Source organism: Musa acuminata, chromosome BXJ1-10, assembly GCF_036884655.1.
Source record: "Musa acuminata AAA Group cultivar baxijiao chromosome BXJ1-10, Cavendish_Baxijiao_AAA, whole genome shotgun sequence".
Classification (NCBI taxonomy): Eukaryota; Viridiplantae; Streptophyta; class Magnoliopsida; order Zingiberales; family Musaceae; genus Musa; species Musa acuminata.
The window spans coordinates 33,549,839-33,570,642 of record NC_088336.1 but is presented as its reverse complement, the minus strand read 5'-3'; the positions used below and the strand labels follow the sequence as shown (position 1 = coordinate 33,570,642).

The 20,804-nt window shown below is 36.7% G+C and overlaps 1 protein-coding gene across 1 annotated transcript; it reads right to left on the bottom strand.

The window, feature by feature from the left end:
* Positions 1-4,012: 4,012 nt before the first annotated feature.
* Positions 4,013-20,445, bottom strand: LOC103969982 (ubiquitin carboxyl-terminal hydrolase 8). Its single transcript, XM_009383612.3, has 13 exons — positions 20,360-20,445; positions 19,980-20,222; positions 18,590-18,728; positions 17,526-17,585; positions 17,335-17,430; positions 11,708-12,058; positions 11,161-11,301; positions 10,846-11,013; positions 10,172-10,429; positions 9,932-10,080; positions 5,848-6,393; positions 4,674-4,947; positions 4,013-4,259 (listed from the first exon to the last, which is right to left on the bottom strand). The coding sequence occupies exons 2-13, from the start codon at positions 20,204-20,206 to the stop codon at positions 4,146-4,148; spliced, it is 2,523 nt and encodes an 840-aa protein (XP_009381887.2). The 5' UTR covers positions 20,207-20,222; positions 20,360-20,445; the 3' UTR covers positions 4,013-4,145.
* Positions 20,446-20,804: the final 359 nt, after the last annotated feature.

Sequence of the window (20,804 nt, the reverse complement as noted above, 5' to 3'; positions counted from 1 at the left end):
GGTCATATTATGCATCAATGTGTAGGAGGACATTGCATTTATCAGTTCCTACTAATGATCAAACAAAAATGTATAGCAGTGGGGGATGTGAAAGGGCTGTATTAAAACATGTTGGGAAAAGAAAGGTTATGTTGGTGTAGAGATAAATGTCTTAGGGTCTTCTTGGATAGATTCTTCCATAAGGTGATATCTCATATCCAAATTATGCTCGTAGGATTCTTTTCAAGTATATTTTGAGAAAGCTGAGAAAATTTTCGGGATTTTTGAGTTTGACTTTCCAGTCAATTAGGAATTTTACTTGTATTACCTTTCGTTGACTTAGAGGAGCGGACCGCATGAAAAGATAAATCTTGTGGTCGCCATTCTTTTCAGATACGCGTGCGCTTTATTTTATTGTACGTGAAAAATATGCATCTGTCGGCGTGTGGATCAGAGTTTGAATCCGCAAACAAACAAACAGTCCGCGTTCAAAGCAAACACTGGTCAACGTTTCCCACCTGATTCCTTCACGATGTTTCCTCCCATCAGTATCTTCCTAAGTGGGTTTCCATCGCACATCGACGAAGCCCCCCTCCATTTCCACGCTCATTAATTATATGCGACACCGAGCACTGCACTGTGTCAACATGTAACCTTGTTGTTATCTATCATGATCAACGATCCTGAATCTTTCACTAAGTAGTCTCTTTCTAGGAAGGTGTTCGTTTTGGCGTCAATAGTATACTGTTATTTTGAATTCAATTTAGTGTTAAGATGGTGTTGTATGCATTTGGAAGTATTCATGTATGAGATGTGAAGATTTAAACAGGACTCAAAGAAAGAATAGTCTCATATTGGTAAAAATTAAGAGAATTAACTTATTACATATATTACGTTTGTTTGACACATTACTCAATTAACTAAAATTGAAACAGTCAAATTATATGTATTTAGTTTAGTATATTATTTAATAAATTTAAGTTTTTTCGATTGAATTTACTAGTTTGACTCATTTGTCAGACTCATGTTCTCTCCTACAATCGATAGACAATAAAAAAAGCATTAGGCATTTTTTCTCCCAAGCGTAAGGTTGGCCGGATGTTAGCACGGCTCGGTCTAGTCCTGGATGTTAGCACAGTCAAGATGTTAGCACTAGTTTGAACCTTTACGTTATGGCCGAGATGTTAGCACGGCTTAGTCGATCGGGTCACGTTGTAAGGTTGCCCACGCGGATGCTCGGGTCACGTCGACGTCGGGTCGATTTAGGTCCAAGCGTCGTCTCCCAAACGCGATTCTCCCTCGGTAGATCACTGCTGTTTCGTTGTCAGTTCCTGCACAAAGGTCGAGGTCGGGAGGAGGATTTCCCGACTTGACCTCTCCGAAGTTTAAGTCAATGTTGTGGAGTTAAGGGGAGTTGAGTGTCCTCGTTTCCTGATCAAGGAGGGGTAGTTTTTATACCTGTAAGGATGAGTTGGTTGTATATGATCAATTAACTACGGCTAGCTTCTCGGGCGACCGACTTAAGCTTTTGTATGAACATCGATCGACCTGCACGAATCGGTGTCGCGCGACGTCCCGAGCTTTCCGGGACGATTATACCGTAATGATGTCATTGGTACGAAGGGGGTGACGAGTGGTTGTCCGCCACGTGTATGCTACGCGTCATATTAGATTTGAAGTTTCACACCTGCATCATCATATCTGCTTGCTTGGGTCTACGTGGGCGATACCAAAATGTGATCTATTGATCCAAACAAGTGGCCATTTGGGAGTTGGATTTAATGATCCAAAAAGTCCAATTGATAATTAATGTGACAATAAATCAAAAGAAACAGTGACATCCAAATCAATCAATCTATGGAACGCCTTAAATATCATTTATATTTTAATAAATCAATATATATATATTGCATATATTATCTAAAATTAAGGGGGGTGAAGAACCTACATGCAATATAACATTGATATATTCTTCAAGAACAAGTGGAATAAGTGATATGGTCCCCTTCGTGTCTACGACCGTTAAAGTTGGTCAAAAAGATGGTGCACATTTGTAGTTTTGAAATTGGTTGATTTTTGACATTTCAACCTAAATTATTTTGATAGAAAGCTAATGAATTGGACTATACCTAATGCATGTAACCATCTATAAACTTGTTGGGTTTCAATACCTAAACTTAACTCTCCATTTTTTTTTTTTCAAACAAAAGCAAGATCCATTACTTCAAAGTTCGGGCTATTCTACAATGATCGAAGATGAGTCTCGCGATCAATTATCCTCCGAATACAAGAATATTTTGAGTAAACTACAATTGATATTCATGCTTTTCTCGACACGATACAATTTACATGCTACAAAATGAAATGAAAAAAAAAAAAAAGTATCAAAACAAATCATATATGGTGTGTTCTTCGAGGATCCTTATAGTTGTGTTAACATCAAACTTCCAAATTTGATCGTATGTTTTAGTCCTAAGTTCGATTTTGTCATGATCTCAGCTTTTCATGACACGTTTGTTGTCATCATCGGATCTGATGAGGAGGAATTCATCCCCTTTTGTTTCCTCCTGCACATTAAATAGACTTTAATTTATACCAATCAAACAGGCAAGCAGATTTTATAAACCAGACGGACAACTTTTTCTCCCCTAAATTGAAGATGAAGACGTAAGCGATTTCTATTAGTCCACGGAGATGTGTCGTTACACAGGTGGGGACGGTCAAAAGGCTTCGGTTGGTCAACCGTTCGAGGGCAGTCGTGAAGCCCGAAAAGTCAAATCTTGAAAGCGAATAGATCTTTCTTCTTTTCCGTTCACAAATCTTCCTCTTTCTCCCGTTCATACCTTTGTCTCCCGAACCAATTCTCTGCCTTTATAAGTACACGCACACATACATACGTTTTCTTCGCTACCTACATATTTAGGGTCGACAGAGAGGGAGGGAGAGAGGGAACAATGGCAAGCGATGATCGGATGGGTTACATGGCGGTGGTGGCCGTTTCCTGCGGCATGGCGCTCGTCGCGTTGCAGCTTCACAAGCGCTTGACATCGGAGTTCATGAAGAAGGTGGAACTGTCGATCGGTATGCATCACTTCTTTCTACGTATCGCTTTGGGTTCTGCACTTAGCGTCTTTCATTTCAGGATTCTTTAATTACTAGGAAATCGGAATTAATTCTACAGTGCATAGTAGGAAAACGGATTTGTTTTCCAGCTCGACATCATTTACCTAACAGACACAACTGCTGCTTTGTGATCCATCTTGGTTAGGTGGTAAGAGGCCTAAGAAGAAGGTGAGATTCGCCGACGACGTGGTCGAGCCGGCCAGAACGAAAACCGTAGGGGGAAGACCGAGCGTCCACGCTTGAAACAGAGAGCAACTCTTTTAACTGGTGATGCCGCAAGCTTGGATGGTAGCTTTTTGGGCTCCTGCTGATGCATCTGCTCGTAATGTTTGAGGGGACGGGTGGGTTTCTGCAAAACTCACTGACCCAAGACTTGATAGTATTATTTGGAAGGGAGATGACTTGATACTGTTTGGTGCGTAGCAGATAGATAGATGCCTTCCTTGTAAACTTGCTACCTACCTACCTACCTACCTACTACATGGGCTGTTTGTCTTGCATCTTCCGCCTCTATGCCTTGTGTTGGGAAATACCCTCAAAGCACTCGTATAAAGAAGTTAAATGATCTTTTTTTTTTTTTTTTTGGCGCCCGCCATCCCTTCTAAAGTACTTTTTCAACATGATGTCACATCCAGATGTGGACGAGAATTGAATGTTAACAAGAAAAAAAGATTCAAGGGGGGAGATGGGAATCAAATTGAACAACCAACCAAACCATAGTAGCCATACAAGCAACGTTATCAATTTGAACGACCACTAATCAATCATCACAGACAATCTACATTTCAGAACAATCAGATTTCTCCCCCTCGTTTAGAAGAATATGGGTGAGACAGGAATCGGACACTTATACTAACTAAGCGAACCATCATATGGTCTTCCGATGGTGACAATTTCTGTACATGGAAATGTATGTCAGTTATCTCATATCCATCATCTCGGCCGCGTCCCTGATTCCTGTTTGGTGCTACTGTTGCTTTTAAAAACTCGTTCGATATTGTGCGAAGAAGTGAAACTACAATCGCCGTGAAACTAACTGTGCATTACACCCTCTCATAGAAAAGCAGATATGCAGCTGATGTCTTCACGCCGTTCACCCCGTCTATTGGAACAACACTGTCATCATCAAACTTGAACCAGCCATCCACTCCTTCGTGCTGCCATAACAAAAACAGAAAATAATTTCATTGGAATGCGTAGCTCGTACATGTTTGCATATGCAAATAAGCCTTGAAGACATAATGTAATGGACTTTTACACATCATGTATTCATGAACCAGAAGCATAGTGTCACTCGAAAGATCATGCAACATATGGCGTGACTTGTAGCCCATTGACCTCGCTAGCAAATGCACACATCACACACTTCAGGTATTCATCAACCGGAACAGTAACATCACATGTCACTGCTCTGGCAACGGCAGATGAATTGCTTTCCTAGTTCAATTCGATACATCAAAAAATCTCTAAAGAAACATGCAGATAATTACAATTTGGAGGAGGGATATATGACTAGGCAGTGTAGTGAAAGATGAAGAAACAAAGAACAAACTAGAATAATTGCAACTCACATATACATAGGCAGTGTAGTGACCACCTCCCAGACTGCCGTAGTGGTTGCTAACAGCATACAGTCTGTAATGGTAAGATGCCTTGTCGGTCATGCTAGACATGTATGCTGACAAATCAAAGTCATCAACAGGATAGTCTACAAAAGTCTCCAACTTGTTTTCCTTATGTTGGCTATATGAAAATCTCATTAGATGAATAACCATAACTTCTGGCAGCCTCCAAAGATCTAATTTCTTGTGAGCTTGCTGATGCTTCTCGCAACAAGGGCAGTACCTGCATTAAGAAAGCTCAATACATGGCATTCTTTGGTTAGATTATATTTAGCATTCCTGCACAAAGGAAAGCACCAATGGCCTTTTTCACTAGCAATAAACGATTAAGCGCTCTTTAGAACAACTTCACAATGCAAAGAAGTAACAAGGCTATGGAGCTGAAAGCACAGTGGAGAATGTCAAAGAAGTTTCTTAATTAAGCTGTATCATCTATGCCAAGGTAAATCTGGTAAACAAAATTTCTTTTTTACCAACAGAATTTTCCAACTTGCTTAAGAGCCTTCCACTCATGTTAGTTCGTATTGAGAGATTCTGTCAACAAGGTCAATGTCCATAACCTTAAGAATAAAATAAATAAATAATTTTTCAAAGCATCATACTCTAGAAGTATTACCAGATAACTTACATGCAAAGAAATAAAAACTTCAAAAGTACATATCAGCATATTTTCTTCTATATTTATTTCGTTAACTTAACCTTGATGGCCTTGTATCTAATTATGGTCCATGAAGATCCCTAATCATTGGTCACATTTATTTGTACACATGCAATGGTGATAACTAGGTATAACCAGGCGTTAGCCATGAAAATGCTATATGATATTTGATCGGAAGATAATTAACATGTTTCAAAATATGTGATACATTAAATTAATCTTGAATTATCTTCCAAAAAGCCTTCTTTAGCAAACATCCAGTGTGCTACATAAGTTTCGTTGGTCAAATGATAGTGATTCCAGAAATAAAAAAATATAATAAAGCATTTATTGCATGCTTCCTTGTATTAATGATTAAAATATTGCACTGAAAACTCACTGACTGTCATTATTTCTCAACTTTAATGCAGATAATATCAGCTCTTTAAAAATTCAAATAGGAAGAAGGTTATATGATTTACAAACCATGGGCCTTCTGGATCTAGTGGTTCCTCCGTTAGGAAAGCTTCAAGGCATGCATATAGGGTAACATATTCCTGATATCTTTTTGAAGAATGTTGACATATCACAGGTAACGTGTTGAGAAGGCGTATATCATAATCTTCCAGTGCCTTATTCTTCCAACGGACAATCACATAGAATTTCTTTCTCAACCGAATAGGTGAAACAATTTCATCCATTTGAATTTGTGATCCCATTGCGCTGCTCTTCTTATCTGTTAAGTAAAATTGTAATGCATCCTCAATATCAATTCCCTCCTCCATGGTATCAGCCATATTTTTGTGACCAGGAACATGAAATCTTGCCTCCAACTTGGTAACAATGTCACTGAAATTATTGCTGTTCTTATCTTGTTTACCAATTGAACATGTATTGGATCTTTTTAAGGGATTCAACAGCTTCAGAAAGAGATTGCGAATAGTGTTCCCCTCAACCATGCTGGGCAGCACTCCTATAAGAGGAGTGCCGAAACCCTTCCAACTTGAGGTACTTTGGTCAGATAGGTGAGGTCTGAAATTCAAAATTATCTAATCATAAAAATTACACAAAAGAATGAGTATGTGATGCATAAAAAATGGCAAACATCCTGTAATATTAAACAGAGGAATTACAACTGCATATTTTAATGACGGGGTTGCTTATACTGGAGTAAACTATAGAATATAGAGCTTATCCCTTAAATAGTTTTAGATGAAGACAAACACATTGGTAAAAGTAAAAGTGAAGTATAGAACAGGATGCAATATTGTCCAACATAAGTTCTTTGTCTAGAGGATGGACCCAAGTGTCAGTGACTTTGCTCCTAGATAACCAAGGTTAGAGTAATGATCTCCCCTAGAACTTACATTGATGAGAGTCTTATTTACAGGACCACTTATAAGTTCCTTATTTATGGAATATCCACTTGTAGCTTAACCTTATTTTACATTGCTAACCTGTGGTTCAAAGTGAAACAATTTTTCTTGAGGCATATCATCACCGGACAAAATAATCAGTCATTGCCTAACTGAAATTAAAATGAACGCATAAGTTTGCAGTGTTCTGGATTTGCCAAAAAAAAGTACAATTCCATTCATATGCCATGTTTCAATGATGCACAAGTGCCAGAGATGATACAGTCTCTGGGCCTCATACATCTAGAGAGATGTCACATTTGTGACATAATATCATGAACCTAATTGACTTTGCCTAAGCTATATGACACCTTCACGATATCAATTCACAATGAGACATCCTCCCTGTTATCTCATGTAGTCTTGTAGGGTCTATGAAAACGAATATGCGGACAAGCTGTCATCATCGCTATGCCTCCAAATGAACATACAGCTACAAACCTCCAACCATCCCTCCGGATGATTATGTACCTCTCAATACTAATTGGTGTGTTGCTATGTCTCAAATTGTTCTACCATATGTCACTTCCAGGTGAAGTGTCAAGAGCCCTCTAATATTTTATAGAAACTAAAAACTACACTATTTTATATAGTCTTCGCTACTTTCGATTGTATTTGCTCCATTAGTAGTTGTCCCTTATCTACCTGATCCAGCCCCACAACATTGAGCCACCCGTGGATAAATTGTGGCTTTGGATTAGTCCATCACCCAGTAGCTCTCAAAATCCTTTGACCTTATTGAAGAGAGTGTTGATGTCCCAATCCTAGGCTTTTGCCTCCAACATAATCTTTGCTGCATACTGCTTCCATCATGGCAATTTAAATGACATCACATTGGGATATTCTCCAAGAGCACTCACTTTTGTGGCCTCTTGCCCATGCTAATGTCTTTCAACTCCAAGTTCACCTTTACTGGTTGAGTCAAGTCTCCCCACTCTTGTACCTCTATAAGTTGCATCATAGAGATCATATGCATGTCTCTCAACGCTTCCTTGGACTTTGACACCACAAAAGATGAGCCTTGCCTTCAAAACTGAGGAACAACATGGCTCTGTTCTTGTCTCTACAAGTGTTTATGTTTTTGACCGATGTTGTTGCTTCTGCTATTGTTCTATCTATAAAGTAGACTCCCCTTATGTGGCTCGGGCCCTTCACCAAGTTCATCATTAATCTACATTGAGACAATGGTGGCCCTCACATCCACCATTGCATAGGTCAATCCTCTATTGAGCCCGATGTTCTCCTAATCAGCTTGATATGTTCCTTCATCTTTAGTGTTGTCTTCTATCACTCCCTTGATCTTGTAATGAATCCATCGAAGTATTACCTCTTGTGAAATCTTGTAACGACTCCTTTCCACTTGCTTGAAATCGACCTTCTTTGAGCTTTATAGACGTCTTTGCTAACCTTGTCCTTTTGCTTAGAAGAGTGAACTACAAGGTTGAGTAGGTCTCCTTCTTAAAGGCGTATCCTTCATTTACAGGTTCATTGCACAAGGAGCATTCCTTGAAAAACCAACTTATCATCCAAAAAAAAAATTATATTGGAGCAACGTTTCTTTTCATATACTTCACTCGAAAGTTTTTTTTGTAGAGAGCAAAACCATGCATTGTTACGCCACTCTTACTGCACTTGCTAGATCGCAACACTGCCAATGCATCTTTTTTTTGCATGCTATGGATCTAGCAACATGTTGAACCAATTGCACAATTTAGGGTCTCACATATGTATCATTTTTCCTCATGTAAAAGACAAAGTGTTCATACGTCATGGTGTCAGATTTTGACTACCTTGGGATGGCCACAAATACTCAGAGTACTAAATTCTTCGAGTTGTCAATTCACTCCCCTCTGTGAATCCTTGCACAAACTCTTTCGATTGTCAATCAACTATTCCCCGACTTCCATGGTCTCATCCTTTATTAAATACTCTCACTTGCATCAAGCACCATCAAATTAAGTTGACAACATCAAGCCGTAGCTTGGCCATCCCAACCTTTTTGTGTACATATGTTCTTCCTATCTAACTTGTCCTCATGGTACCTTTCGTACAAGGATGGGTTCTTTCTTTGAATATGTTTGTTACTTCCCAGTGTGCCAGACATTGCTCAACCTACAAAACACTTATGTCAACAAAACAGAAACACGAAATAAAAATACTGCCAAAAGCAAAGTGGGTTGCCAAGACTACTGAACAGCCCATACAAGTTGCATATGAGAAAACAACGTGACAATACCATCAAGTTAAAAGAGGCATGCCACCATATAATTATAATTATGCAAACAGTCGTAGTGTTATACCATCGTGGTGCCAACATGCTAGTGCCACACATGGATGCCAAGTCATTATCATGCTTACTCTTACAATGAACCAACATAGATGCATTACTTGAAGCATTACAAGAATTGTAGATTCCCACATGATACTTACCTTAATATCAAGCTGACTCATTCATATTGAAAGAAGATAATTCAGGTGGGTCAACTGTCATATTTTGAATCATAAATTGACATGGTGAAATCAAAGTTTCTTGTCCCTGTTGAGACATTTGGGTTGATTAGTGTTTTGTTGCACAAGTGATAGGTCCCAGGTTCGATTTCACATGTGAGCGTCATGTATGCTGTTTAATGTTCAGCTCGTACAAGGTGAGTCAATTAGGATTAGTGGTACAATGAGAGGTAAAACAATTCCAAAGAGAACTCAACTACATTACAAAAAATATTTGACTGCTCTTAGTTAAACTAGGAGAATGTCTCGTACTAAACAATTACAACCTCATAATGCAAAATGATAGATATTTTCAAACAGTATTTTACTTTCTCTGGTGCAAAAAAAATTCAATGAAATTTTGTATGACAACACTATCTAGAAGCAGCAATAGTTAAACAGCATTTGTGAGTAAAAATCTCAATTGGTTCGTCACTCTCTTTGCTGCAAGCAGTATGCCTATTTTGATAAATACTGTTTATAGAAATTTTCTTCATGATGTTGTGCATCAAATTAATTTAACTGCAAGCTTAAGAATGTTTTAAGTAAAACATAAAGAAAAATTAAGGGTGTAAATAATAGAATTGGACAGTCAAATTTAACTAGAAAATTTAGCAGAAATGAGTGAGCTAAAAACTATATAAGTTACAGAGACTGCAAAAGCTTACTCTCCCATCCTTTGGTGCACAAACACCATTACTGAGCCATTTTCAAAATCTTTTGGTAGCTGGTAAGCTGCTAGATGATCTTCATTTCTAATTAAGGATATCGATAGAAGAGATTCTTCCAAAAATGACATAATGTGGTTAGCAGAAACCTGCCAAAAATCTCAGCATTAGTAAACCAAATTTGAAAAGGATGTACACAAGCACTTCAGAGAATGGAAATATTGAAGCCATAGAATATACCTGAGCAATCAATAAAGTCTCATCATCTCTCAATGAACAAGCAATGCTTAGTGCCTGAATAATGTCCTTCAACTTTCCGAACTTCGGTACATTGATGGTAAATGCAGATGGTTCCTTAGTACCATTAGTACTGAAAACAGTTATAGTCATTCTCCTCATATTTGTTGATGGCAGTGGCAGAGATAAGTACATGAATGGATCAAATGTCATTGACACCTTATTGCAAACACGACAGACTAATGTTGATTTGTATAGACCCTGAGATTTACCCCACAATTCATCATAAAAAAAAATTCTGATTAACATAAGCAAGCGAGATAAGCACTATATTATCTCCAGAAGTGTTATATGCATTGCCCTAAATAAGGAAAAAAGTTATAATTAACAAAAATATAAGGGAAAAAATAAAGAAAGGCATCCCTGACGCCAAAGAATCATGCAAAACAGGAAATTAGATAAGCATGAAAAGAAGCAAACCACATACACTACAGGTGAGAAAGTGAACAGGAAAAAAAATCTTGGTGGCTATGTATATAGACTAATTGAATATTTGTATAGTAAAGAAAGTAAGAAAGACTAATTAAAGATGCGAATATGGTTAGCATCTTTTTCTTTTTTAACAACTCAAGATACTAAAACTTTGGTAATCACAAAAGATAAATTATGAAGCTCACTTGGCAAGTATCAACAATGATGGAGTCATTTCGAGATAAATGGTTTGCCCAGTATTCTGCAGCTACTTCATCAGGATCACCAGAAGAGTCCTTAGTTTCAGAGTATGACTTAAATTTGACACGATTTAGATCTTCATGGAGCCCATCTAACAGAAAAGCAAGAAACTCCTGCAAAATCAAAAGAAAGGATATGCATTTTGCACTTTCTTCCATCAACTATATATTTTTTTTGTATTCTCAGGATTAAATTTATAGTAAGAGCTATCATTTCAGTATAATCTTGAAAATAATCTGAAAAATAGATTAGTCACTAACATGTGAGTCATGTTGATTACAGCCAGCATACCCAGGAGAAAAATGTCCAAGATTTTCCTTAAAAACACATGGATCAACAGGTGTTCTATCAACTGTCCATAATCGTCTTAATAGATCTGCAAACAATGAAGCAAGCTCCCCCTGGATGAAAGAAGCATTCATAAAATAAAGGGAGATTGTCACAACATGATCAAGATGCTGCCAATACACACCCAAAAACAGAAACTTCCAGTACCAGTAAATCAAATCTAGGTTTCTTTTGTTTTCTTTACATGATTAATTTTCCTTTTACTTCCACCTTTTTTATTTCTTCTTTTCATGGATCGACTGCACATGTTGATACACCCCACACCCTACATTGAAAATGCTGCTTCTTTTTGCTTTCATAGAATTGATTTATAATCTCTGTTCACTGTTGTATGGCATTCTTAGTTTCTATTTTAATATAATCGTGTTTTTATTTTGATTAATGGTTTGCTGCATAACACTAAATATTAGAAAGAAGTAATCATGATTGTATGATAAAAAAGAACTACTGGAAACTTACTTTTGTTCCTAATGGATTGTTTCGATTAATATCTTTACTATAATCTCCAAGGAAATAATCAACAAGCTTTGGTGTGTGAGCCAAGCACTGGATTGCACTATTCATGAAGCAAGTGTTTCCAAGATTCTTTAATCCTGTCAATCCGTAAGGACCAACTACATCGAAATCTCCAATTTCAAGCACTGGATTGTCGATGTTTTCTTTATTGCATGTATCTGGATCACCATAAGAAATACTGGTTATCTTAGATTGTGGTGATGACATGGAGTCCTTCAGATGTTGCATCTTTGGGAAGACATGGAGTCCAGAGGACATATTTTCTGATATCGAAACTCTTACGGACAGAAGAATCTGCACAGGATTATAGTCAAACAAACAGTCAGAAAGTATAAATTCATAAAAAGAATTGCAACTTTGGGAAGAAAAACAATGATAGGTAATAGGATGTCATCCTTCTCTTCATAATGTTTAAGTCTTTGACATAACTTACTTTAAAAAAATATGTTCTCTTTTAGAACAACATATATTTGTTGGTACTTTAAAACACTGTTATAAATGAAAAATATATGAGACATCTGGGCAGAAGGCCAATGACAAAAAGAGATCAAAATTTTAAACTCCCGAAGCCAAATCTTGAATTTTGCAAAGAGTCTGCATCGATACTCAAGAACTTTTCCAAGATTATCTCTAAGTGCTCTCTTCTTTCTAGAAGCATTCCCAATAAGTTTTGCAATAGAATAATCTAATGTCCATTTTGCTTCGCATGTACTTCCAATCCATGTCCATTAAATTTTACTTAAATTAAAACTACATGTAGTTGTTTGTAATTATTAGTTCAATATTTTTTTAATATAATTCAGCAATAGAAGCTTGGTGAGTTAGCACTATGCCAACCCAATACATAATGTGCCAGCAAAAGTAGTTACTTCGGCATAACACTCACTTTCCCAATTAAGGTTGAAATTTGCTTATTTGAATTCTTTAATACTAGATGGAAGTAGTTTAGCCAAAAATAATGAATGGAGGATGGAAAATGATGTCTATGACTTGTAACATTTGTTTTCTCCTATCAACTTGTAAAAAATGATGGCGTTGGACTTGGGTCTTCATTAGTGACTCATCAGCTGCAACAATCCCATGCTTTTGAAATAGAAAGTTGTCTACACCCATAGGCTACATCAAAGTGCTAGCAAATAAACAAGGGTCTTGGAATTTTTTGGATCATACTAGAGATGCAAGTTAAAAAAAATATTCTAAAACTAGCAACGAAGAAATAATAGTACCCCTTTTGTAAAGATAAAAAGTTAAAATATCATATCTATATTTGGTAAAATGAAAAAAAAAAATTTATAGTAATAGAATTATACTACAAAAAATTGTTTTTCAGCTAGGCTACTACAAAAGATGTCCCAATTGACTCAGCCTAGTTACTGGTAAGAACAAAGGAATGAGACAATATCTAGTTGCATATTCCATGACCTGTGATGGCCAACTCATGCTTCAAGAAAAACTTATGATCATGATCATCTATTTACATATGAGATTTGGCAAATTAATAGCTGGATAGGCTTTTATATCTCATACTTAGAAATTTGACAGGGATAGTAAAACTATTCCTAGAGTACTCTTGACTCTGCAACAAGGATCAATAATCTTGTGCATATATATAAGGAAATAATAAAGTTGATGGATAATTAGTAAAAAGGAAAATTGCTAGAAATAGGGTCAAGTTAAGAACATAACAACTTAATCGATTTAGAAACACAATAGGAGTCAATGGGATATGCATGCAACATAGAAGATAAAGGCAAATACCATGTAAACAATAACGATTAATCACAATAAAAGAGTGGCAATAAAATAAAATCTTGGAGAGTCAATAGGTAACAACATATTTTAAAGAGGACAATGTGGTGGTTGAAAGATTAATTTGTTGTTAAAAAGCTTGGTGTGATGCAATGGTTACTACTAAAATGTTCCCAAAAAACAAAAGATATTTAAAAATCTAAACAAATGTTAATTTTTAAATGTTAACAAAATCCATGGTAGAACTCATCTTGAATTTCAATATCTAACTGAACTGCAAATTTTTAATATGTTAAGTTGTCAACAATGATAAGCTCATAAGGTTGCTTTATGTACCCCTTGTGCAGAAAAATGTGGGTAGAGTCATAGACATCCAACTTGAGTTACGAATTTTCAATGGGGTCTTTTAGCAAATTTACTTACCATCTACCCATTCCTACTTACATTGGTATTAAGACAATAACTAAAGAGTCTTGCTAGGATGGGAGAGATCTACCATTCTAGGCTACTCAGAGAGTTGGGAAGAGTCGAGATTGAGGGAGAGTTTACTAATATCAACTCATGTGCTCTTAATCTATTAACATGGAGGTTCATACCTATTAAGTCTTTGCTTAAAAATCAAGATGAAAGATCCCCAACACTTGGGATCAGCAATATGGAAGATGAAACTTCTCTTGTCACGACTCGGGTCTGATGGGCCAATTGGTCTATCAATTTCGTTTGACCCAAACACTCATCAGACTCTTATAAATTAATCTTAATCTTGCTTACTTTCGATGTGGGGTGTTACAATTTTCCTCACTCAAGAGCTTAACGTCCTTATTAAGACCCAGCATAGCCCAGATCAAACCCTAGTTACAATCTTCCCCACTCAAGAGCTTAATGTCCTCATTAAGGCCCATCATAGCCTAGATCAAACCCTAGCATAGTAGCTTAATATCCTTTTTAAGGCCCAGTATAGCCCAGATCAAATCCTAGCATGGTACATGTAAGACGTAGCCCAATAGCGGTTCCATGCCTAAATATTGTATCAGCTCTGATAGCAAATGTCACGACCCGGGCTTGATAGGCTAACTGGCCTATCAACTTTGTTCGGTCCAAATCACTAGTCAAAATATTTAATTTGAAGTTAATATTAGTCCAATCATCATATTGTACTCCACTACTCCATCCACGAATAGTCATTTCCTACTCGAGTCTCCTCAATAGCCAAAATAATTAAGCTAAAATTGATAGTAGTACACTCATCAAACCCTTATAAGTTAATCTTAATCTTGCCCACTTCCGATGTGGGACTAATCAAGGTGTTACATCTTTAACCACTAAGCTAAAGTGAAGTCAATATCACTAACCAATGTAAGAGTTATCGGATCTTTTACAGTTGAATCTCATATCTTTTTTTTGTTTCAATCTCAATCTCTTGTTGCCTATATACTCCAAATTTACTCGGTTTGTTTCTCTTGGGTGTGCCAACAACTGCCTAAACCTATTCTTTCAATTTATTCTCAATCAGAACTACCAATACATAACCATGTAATCAGTTCTTATTATTTCCTTTCTTATAACCTTGTGGATCCCATCTCAACATTTTCATCTTAGAGACTAGCAATTCTTTTTATATGTTACCTTCAAACTACCCATTATTTTAATCTATAAGACATACCTTATAATTGTTCCAAGAGAAATAGAACAAAGAAACAATACATGGAATGCCCTCTACACTTTAATTATATTAGTTTTGAAAAATTGTGTGATATCTTAACCTGCTAAAGAACAAAAGCTTCGATTTCTTTGAATTACTTGTTCATCTGTTTCAATTTATCCTCGACTCTTCTCTTAATATAGCTAAAGTCATAGTGTATATTTTATTTAATCCTATTTAGTCAAAATAATAAAAATAATCTAATGTTCATCTCCATTGCTCAAAAGTTAAAATCCTAACTTGAATATCATCAATCAAAATATAATCATCGCCAAACAAATACCCTTAAACTTGCTTTAAAATGCCAAGTTAATAAATTGAGTATAAAAAAGAGGAATTTAGATGATATTTGATGCAGGCCTAGAGCGATAGGAAACTCCATGGTATTATGATCCTAACACTAATGACTATGACAGCATATTGGTTAACTCGTTGCGACCACTAGAGACCTTTTTATTCCTTAAAATCCATAAAATTATCTCTAGAAACTCTATCATGGTCTGTTCTTTTTATTTTTTTCCATATTTTCTAAATATTTGTCTCAATGAATAAATAGCACCAGCGAGGGTTTCCTTGTAAACACTTAGCATTGAACAATATCAACTTGAGAATAATCAGAGCTACAAGTTATAAATTGAATGTACACCAGTTAAGTTCTACTTGATAGTTACAGCTAATTAACATAGAGGCAGTGGAAAGAGATGTAAGGGTTTAGTGTCCATCATTGATCTATAATGACACAACTACTACTATAAACAATAGATACAGTCACATTATTGAACCATAAACTTGTAACACTTATTGTTAGAAGATATTCATGTGTGACGAAAGATTGAAAAAGAGGACTAAGAAAATAGTCACATATTGATAAATATCGAGAGAGTTAGATGATATATATTTGAGTCTAACCCACAATCTAAAAGCTTAAGTGTTTGGATTGAATTGGTCACTGATTTTATATATGTTAATCTTGACTACTTTGACTCACTAAGCATTAATAGATTTCTAACATGATATCAGAGCTAAGGATCATAAACAAAAAGAGTGAGTAAAAAAAAAACAAAAAGATGACAATTGAACAAAAAAGAGAGAAATGAGGATGACTAAAAACAAAGGAGAGAGAGCAAAAAGATATTTGAGTTAAGATGAGCTTGGAGACCAAAGTCAAGCTTGCGATGCAGATAAAGTTAACCACATCAAAGCAATCAAGTTTACAGTGTGGACAAAGTTAGCCATACCACCGACCAAGCTACGATACACACCAAATAGTCAAGCTTGTGGTGTGAACAAAGTTAGGCACACCACCAACCAAACTATGATTGCCAACAAAGTTGGCTGCACCACCTACCCTCAATGAATATCGTCTAATATTCTCCTCCTATTCATGTGTGGCTCAATTGTCACCCCCTTGCTCCTATTTTGTTGGCTGCACCACCAACCCTTACGAGCAAAGGGGTGACAATAGAACCACACATGAATAGGAGGAGAAAATTGGACGATATTCATGTGTGAGGAGAGATCAAACAAGAGGACAACGATAATAGTCTACATTGATAAATATCGAGAGAGTCAAATGAGATATATTTGAGTTTGGCCCACAATCTAAAAGCTTTTCGGCTGAATTAGTATTTGACTCGATATATGTTAACTTTGACTACTTTGACTCACACATTTCTAACACTTATAATAGTGTGTCAAAGATAAGATTCTCCCAAGGATTCTTGTGGAATCAATATGTGCTGAATTGAAATCCCTTTCTAAGAATTCTTGTGGTTTTTAGAATCGAACTTATTGATCAAGATTATTGTAAATTTTATTAATCTTTAAAGTTTAGTATGCATAATTGAAAAGATAATTCACTATGACAAATGAAAAATGTATACTGTCAAAACTAGAATTTAAGTACTATTGCATAAGGAAAAAAGAGATGGGAAGAAAAAGTTGGTGAAAGATCAACCACATGTGTGCACTCATCACATGATGCTTAATAATTTCATATATGAGACTTAGAATGAATACAATGCACCATTATGTGATGCAGAAAGAATGAAGAACCATCTTTACTTTTATACTTTTGCTGAAGGCAAAAAAACCCCGTAAACATTAAACAAATAATTACCTCATGATCTGGCTGTTGAAAACAATCATGAGGCTGCTTATCCCACTCATCTGTTTGTATGTAATCTATTTTCCCAGTAAAGTCCAAAACATGAACCTACACTCAACCAAAGAACCACAGCTAAACATCAATACTGACAAAAGTTTCAGCATATGATAAAAGCCAAAAAAAATTCTAATAAAGCAACATACAGGCTTGAAATCGCTACTGAAAATGTTGCTTGATCTTCTGTAATTTTCAGCTGAATTATCCTGACAGAAAACAACAAACAATATGTGACTTAGTGCATAGGAATTTCTCCAATCACCAAACGAACAAAAAGACAGTTACAAAAAGAATCTCATTGCTCAAGGTAACAACACACTGATGTTCTAAACATTGTAGTAACATAGTGGAGTGTGTATGTATGCAATGTGGTCATAGCTTACTGTATAAACTGGACTATAAGCACAAATAGTGTAGCCAGTAAAGTTATAATGTCTAGATGCAAATGTTTTAGTTATACGAGTCAAGAATAAGAAACTCTAGGGTACAGATATATGCGCAGAACATCTAGAGGTCCAAAATTAGGGAAACCTTTTTCAAGGGGTCAGAACAGGAAGTTCAGAAATAGCTAAATCAATGGAATCTGATCAGTAACTCAACCCCCAACCTGAAAATACTACAACAACAACAAAGGCATAAGTTTCAACTATTTAGGGTTGGCCCCAACGTGAAAATACTGTAACAGAATTTCAGATCATAAGGGTTTGTATGTATCACAGCTCCAGAGTCTGGTTCATTTTATACGTTTCTAAAATCATATTTTAGGCCAGATCAATGTGAGTATATGCACATGAAATTTTACATATCTATGGAAGGTACACTGCTACTTTTCATTTGAAAGGATGACTAAAACATGTCTCTCAGTTACCAGTTGTTCTGTATCCACTAAATGAAAGCCTATGTAACGAGTTCAGTACATGCATTCGTGCAATGAATAGTCATAAAAATTATAATAATTCACATCTCATTATGTGAGATATTGTTTGACAGTAATATTATTAATTTAATTTTCAGAAGAAATCAGGAAATGCTGGAGTTATACTACGAAATAATAGATCCATTCTTCCCATGGGTTCAAGCCAAAATATGAAGGAAAGAGCTCAACTTAGAGAATACCCATTAATCCAATGCAGATAGACAAGCATTTGGACAAATGTAAATTGAAAAAAAAAAATCTAAAGTCAGGACATAATGAGGGTAAAAAACAGACCTTTTTGCTAATCTTTAATGTCAGAATTTTTTTCTGCGTAACAGAGACCCTCAGCATCAAAGGATAAACATCGGTCGTGGGAGCATTGATTGATGAAAAGCATTCATATTTCTTTGTTGTGAAACAAGTGACAAAGCGCCTACATAAATTTGAAAAGCAAGAGAACAGGAATGTTGAAGACTGGACTATGGCAGAACTAGATCGATAACAATTGTGGAAGCCAGAGAATCAAACAAAGGAATACGAGTGAAATAAAATAGGATTTAGATGGATGATCTAATAATAGGCCACAGAATTATCCATCACGTAACTCAGAAAGTACAACCAATACAGAATCATGCAAGTAATGATGATGTAATAAGCTAAGTGAAACAGCATGACCTTGTTATTTGATAATTAATTTCTGTCATGTTTTTCACAATTTTGGTAGATGCTGAAGTATCATATGATGATCTAAACCCCTGACTTCATAATTTTTTAAAGTAGTGTCAAGGTTCCAGGCATTAATTTTCATTTGTTTTTCTTACCATAACACAGCATAAATGGAATGTCTACGATGTTAAATCTGTACTGTTCACAACAAAGTATTTTGAATATTCACCAATAGGGAAATAGCAACACACTCTACAAATCATAGTAATTTGGCACTGAACTGAGTGATTATTGTTTGCCTATTACATGGTAGTATTAATTACGTGTCATGGTAGTTGTGGTAACTTGGTTTTCAATATGTTCCAAGTCTCATTTATCAGATGATTTTTTAGGTCTGGTACTTTGATATTCTAATGTCTCATATGGATACAATACCAATTCATGATATAGAAATACTAAATATACAACACCACAGAAAGGTAAAGTTACTTCAGGGGAAGGCGGAGTTGCCTCCTTAGGCCCCACAGTGGCACATGAGGGTTGACAGTTAGAGATTAATATGGAATATGAAACTGGAGAATGTTTGTGCATTTTGGTGCCCAAGTCATTGCATTCCTGCTGATAAACAAATTGCCATTGTGATGGGGATGGTAGTAGATATTCCTTTCATAGCCATGTTTGATAGATCAGGCTTCACAAATTACCATCAGCTAAAATTTGTTTTGGGAGATTTCACATCCCTAAACTTTCATAGCCATGTTTAATACTCTTTGTTTTCACTAAACTTTCCTCACCGTTTTAATCTGTGCCTGAATTTACACACACTAAAAAATCTCTGCTGAAACTACAGACGATCCTTGGATTTCAAACAATGCATACAATTCGAATGTAAGAAGTATATCATGGACTTCGCTTCAAAAATTTGAAAATAGAAGGCCCAAGATCGCGTAGTTCAGAAATTTCAAAACTCAAACAGAAGCAACAAAGAAAAGCTACCAACAAGAGGCAAGATACTCACCAATCGAGCACGTGTAACCACGAATAAAAGGGAATCAACGCGTAGGTCAGGCTGGAGGCCCCCTCCGCTGCATCATCGTCCTCCTTCCAGTAGTCATCTCGCTCGATATTACACACAAAATCGGAGTTAGAATTGCCGCGGAGGATCTCGTTCCACAACCGAGGAGCGACCGGAGATATCGAGTAGGGAATGCCGCTCGGTCGATCCTCCTTTGCCTGCGATTCCATCACTCCCTTCCACCATCTGTTCAGCAAACCCATTCAAGAAATCAAAGCCAACACACTCGCGACGACAGCAAGAACCAACTCAAGTGCACCCACATTGGTCAGGAAGCGAGAGTTCGGGTTTCAAGAACCGGAGAAGGCCGAAGAATTAGATACCTGTAGGGCACGAGATACACTCGGTTGTCGAAGTCGGGGGTGGATGTCGAAGGGTCGGAGGAGGAGGACGCCTTGGCGGGAGAGTCGCCCATCGACGGAGCCAAGAACGGGAAGAAAGAGGAAGGGCAAAGTGGAGGGATCGAGCAACAACGAAAGAATACGAAACGGCGAAGCTACATATACGTGCAGAGAGAGAGAGGAATCGCGAAGAAGAAACAAATGAGTCCGAAGTCGACAAAAGTCACGACTGAACCGACTCATGTAGTTTGTTGGCGCGAATGAAGAAGTGCAGCGTCCCGAGTTTACACCTTGATGCCTTAACCCATAACTTAGGTCGTTACACTAGCAAGATCGAACAGACGATGTTCTTCTACCTATGCCTTGCGACTGGGACACAGTACTACAGGCTGAGCAGTGTTAGTCCCACTAGTTTCACCAGTCACAA

What these genes read in the sequence shown, in the direction of transcription:
- LOC103969982 (XM_009383612.3), bottom strand. Translation starts at nt 20,206, where the DNA reads ATGGAATCGCAGGCAAAGGAGGATCGACCGAGCGGCATTCCCTACTCG. An exon ending in GTAATCAACATGACTCACAT is followed by an intron (nt 11,014 to 11,160) that starts GTTAGTGACTAA and finishes TTGATTTTGCAG; the next exon opens with GAGTTTCTTGCTTTTCTGTT. An exon ending in GTGCACCAAAGGATGGGAGA is followed by an intron (nt 6,394 to 9,931) that starts GTAAGCTTTTGC and finishes TTTGAATTTCAG; the next exon opens with ACCTCACCTATCTGACCAAA.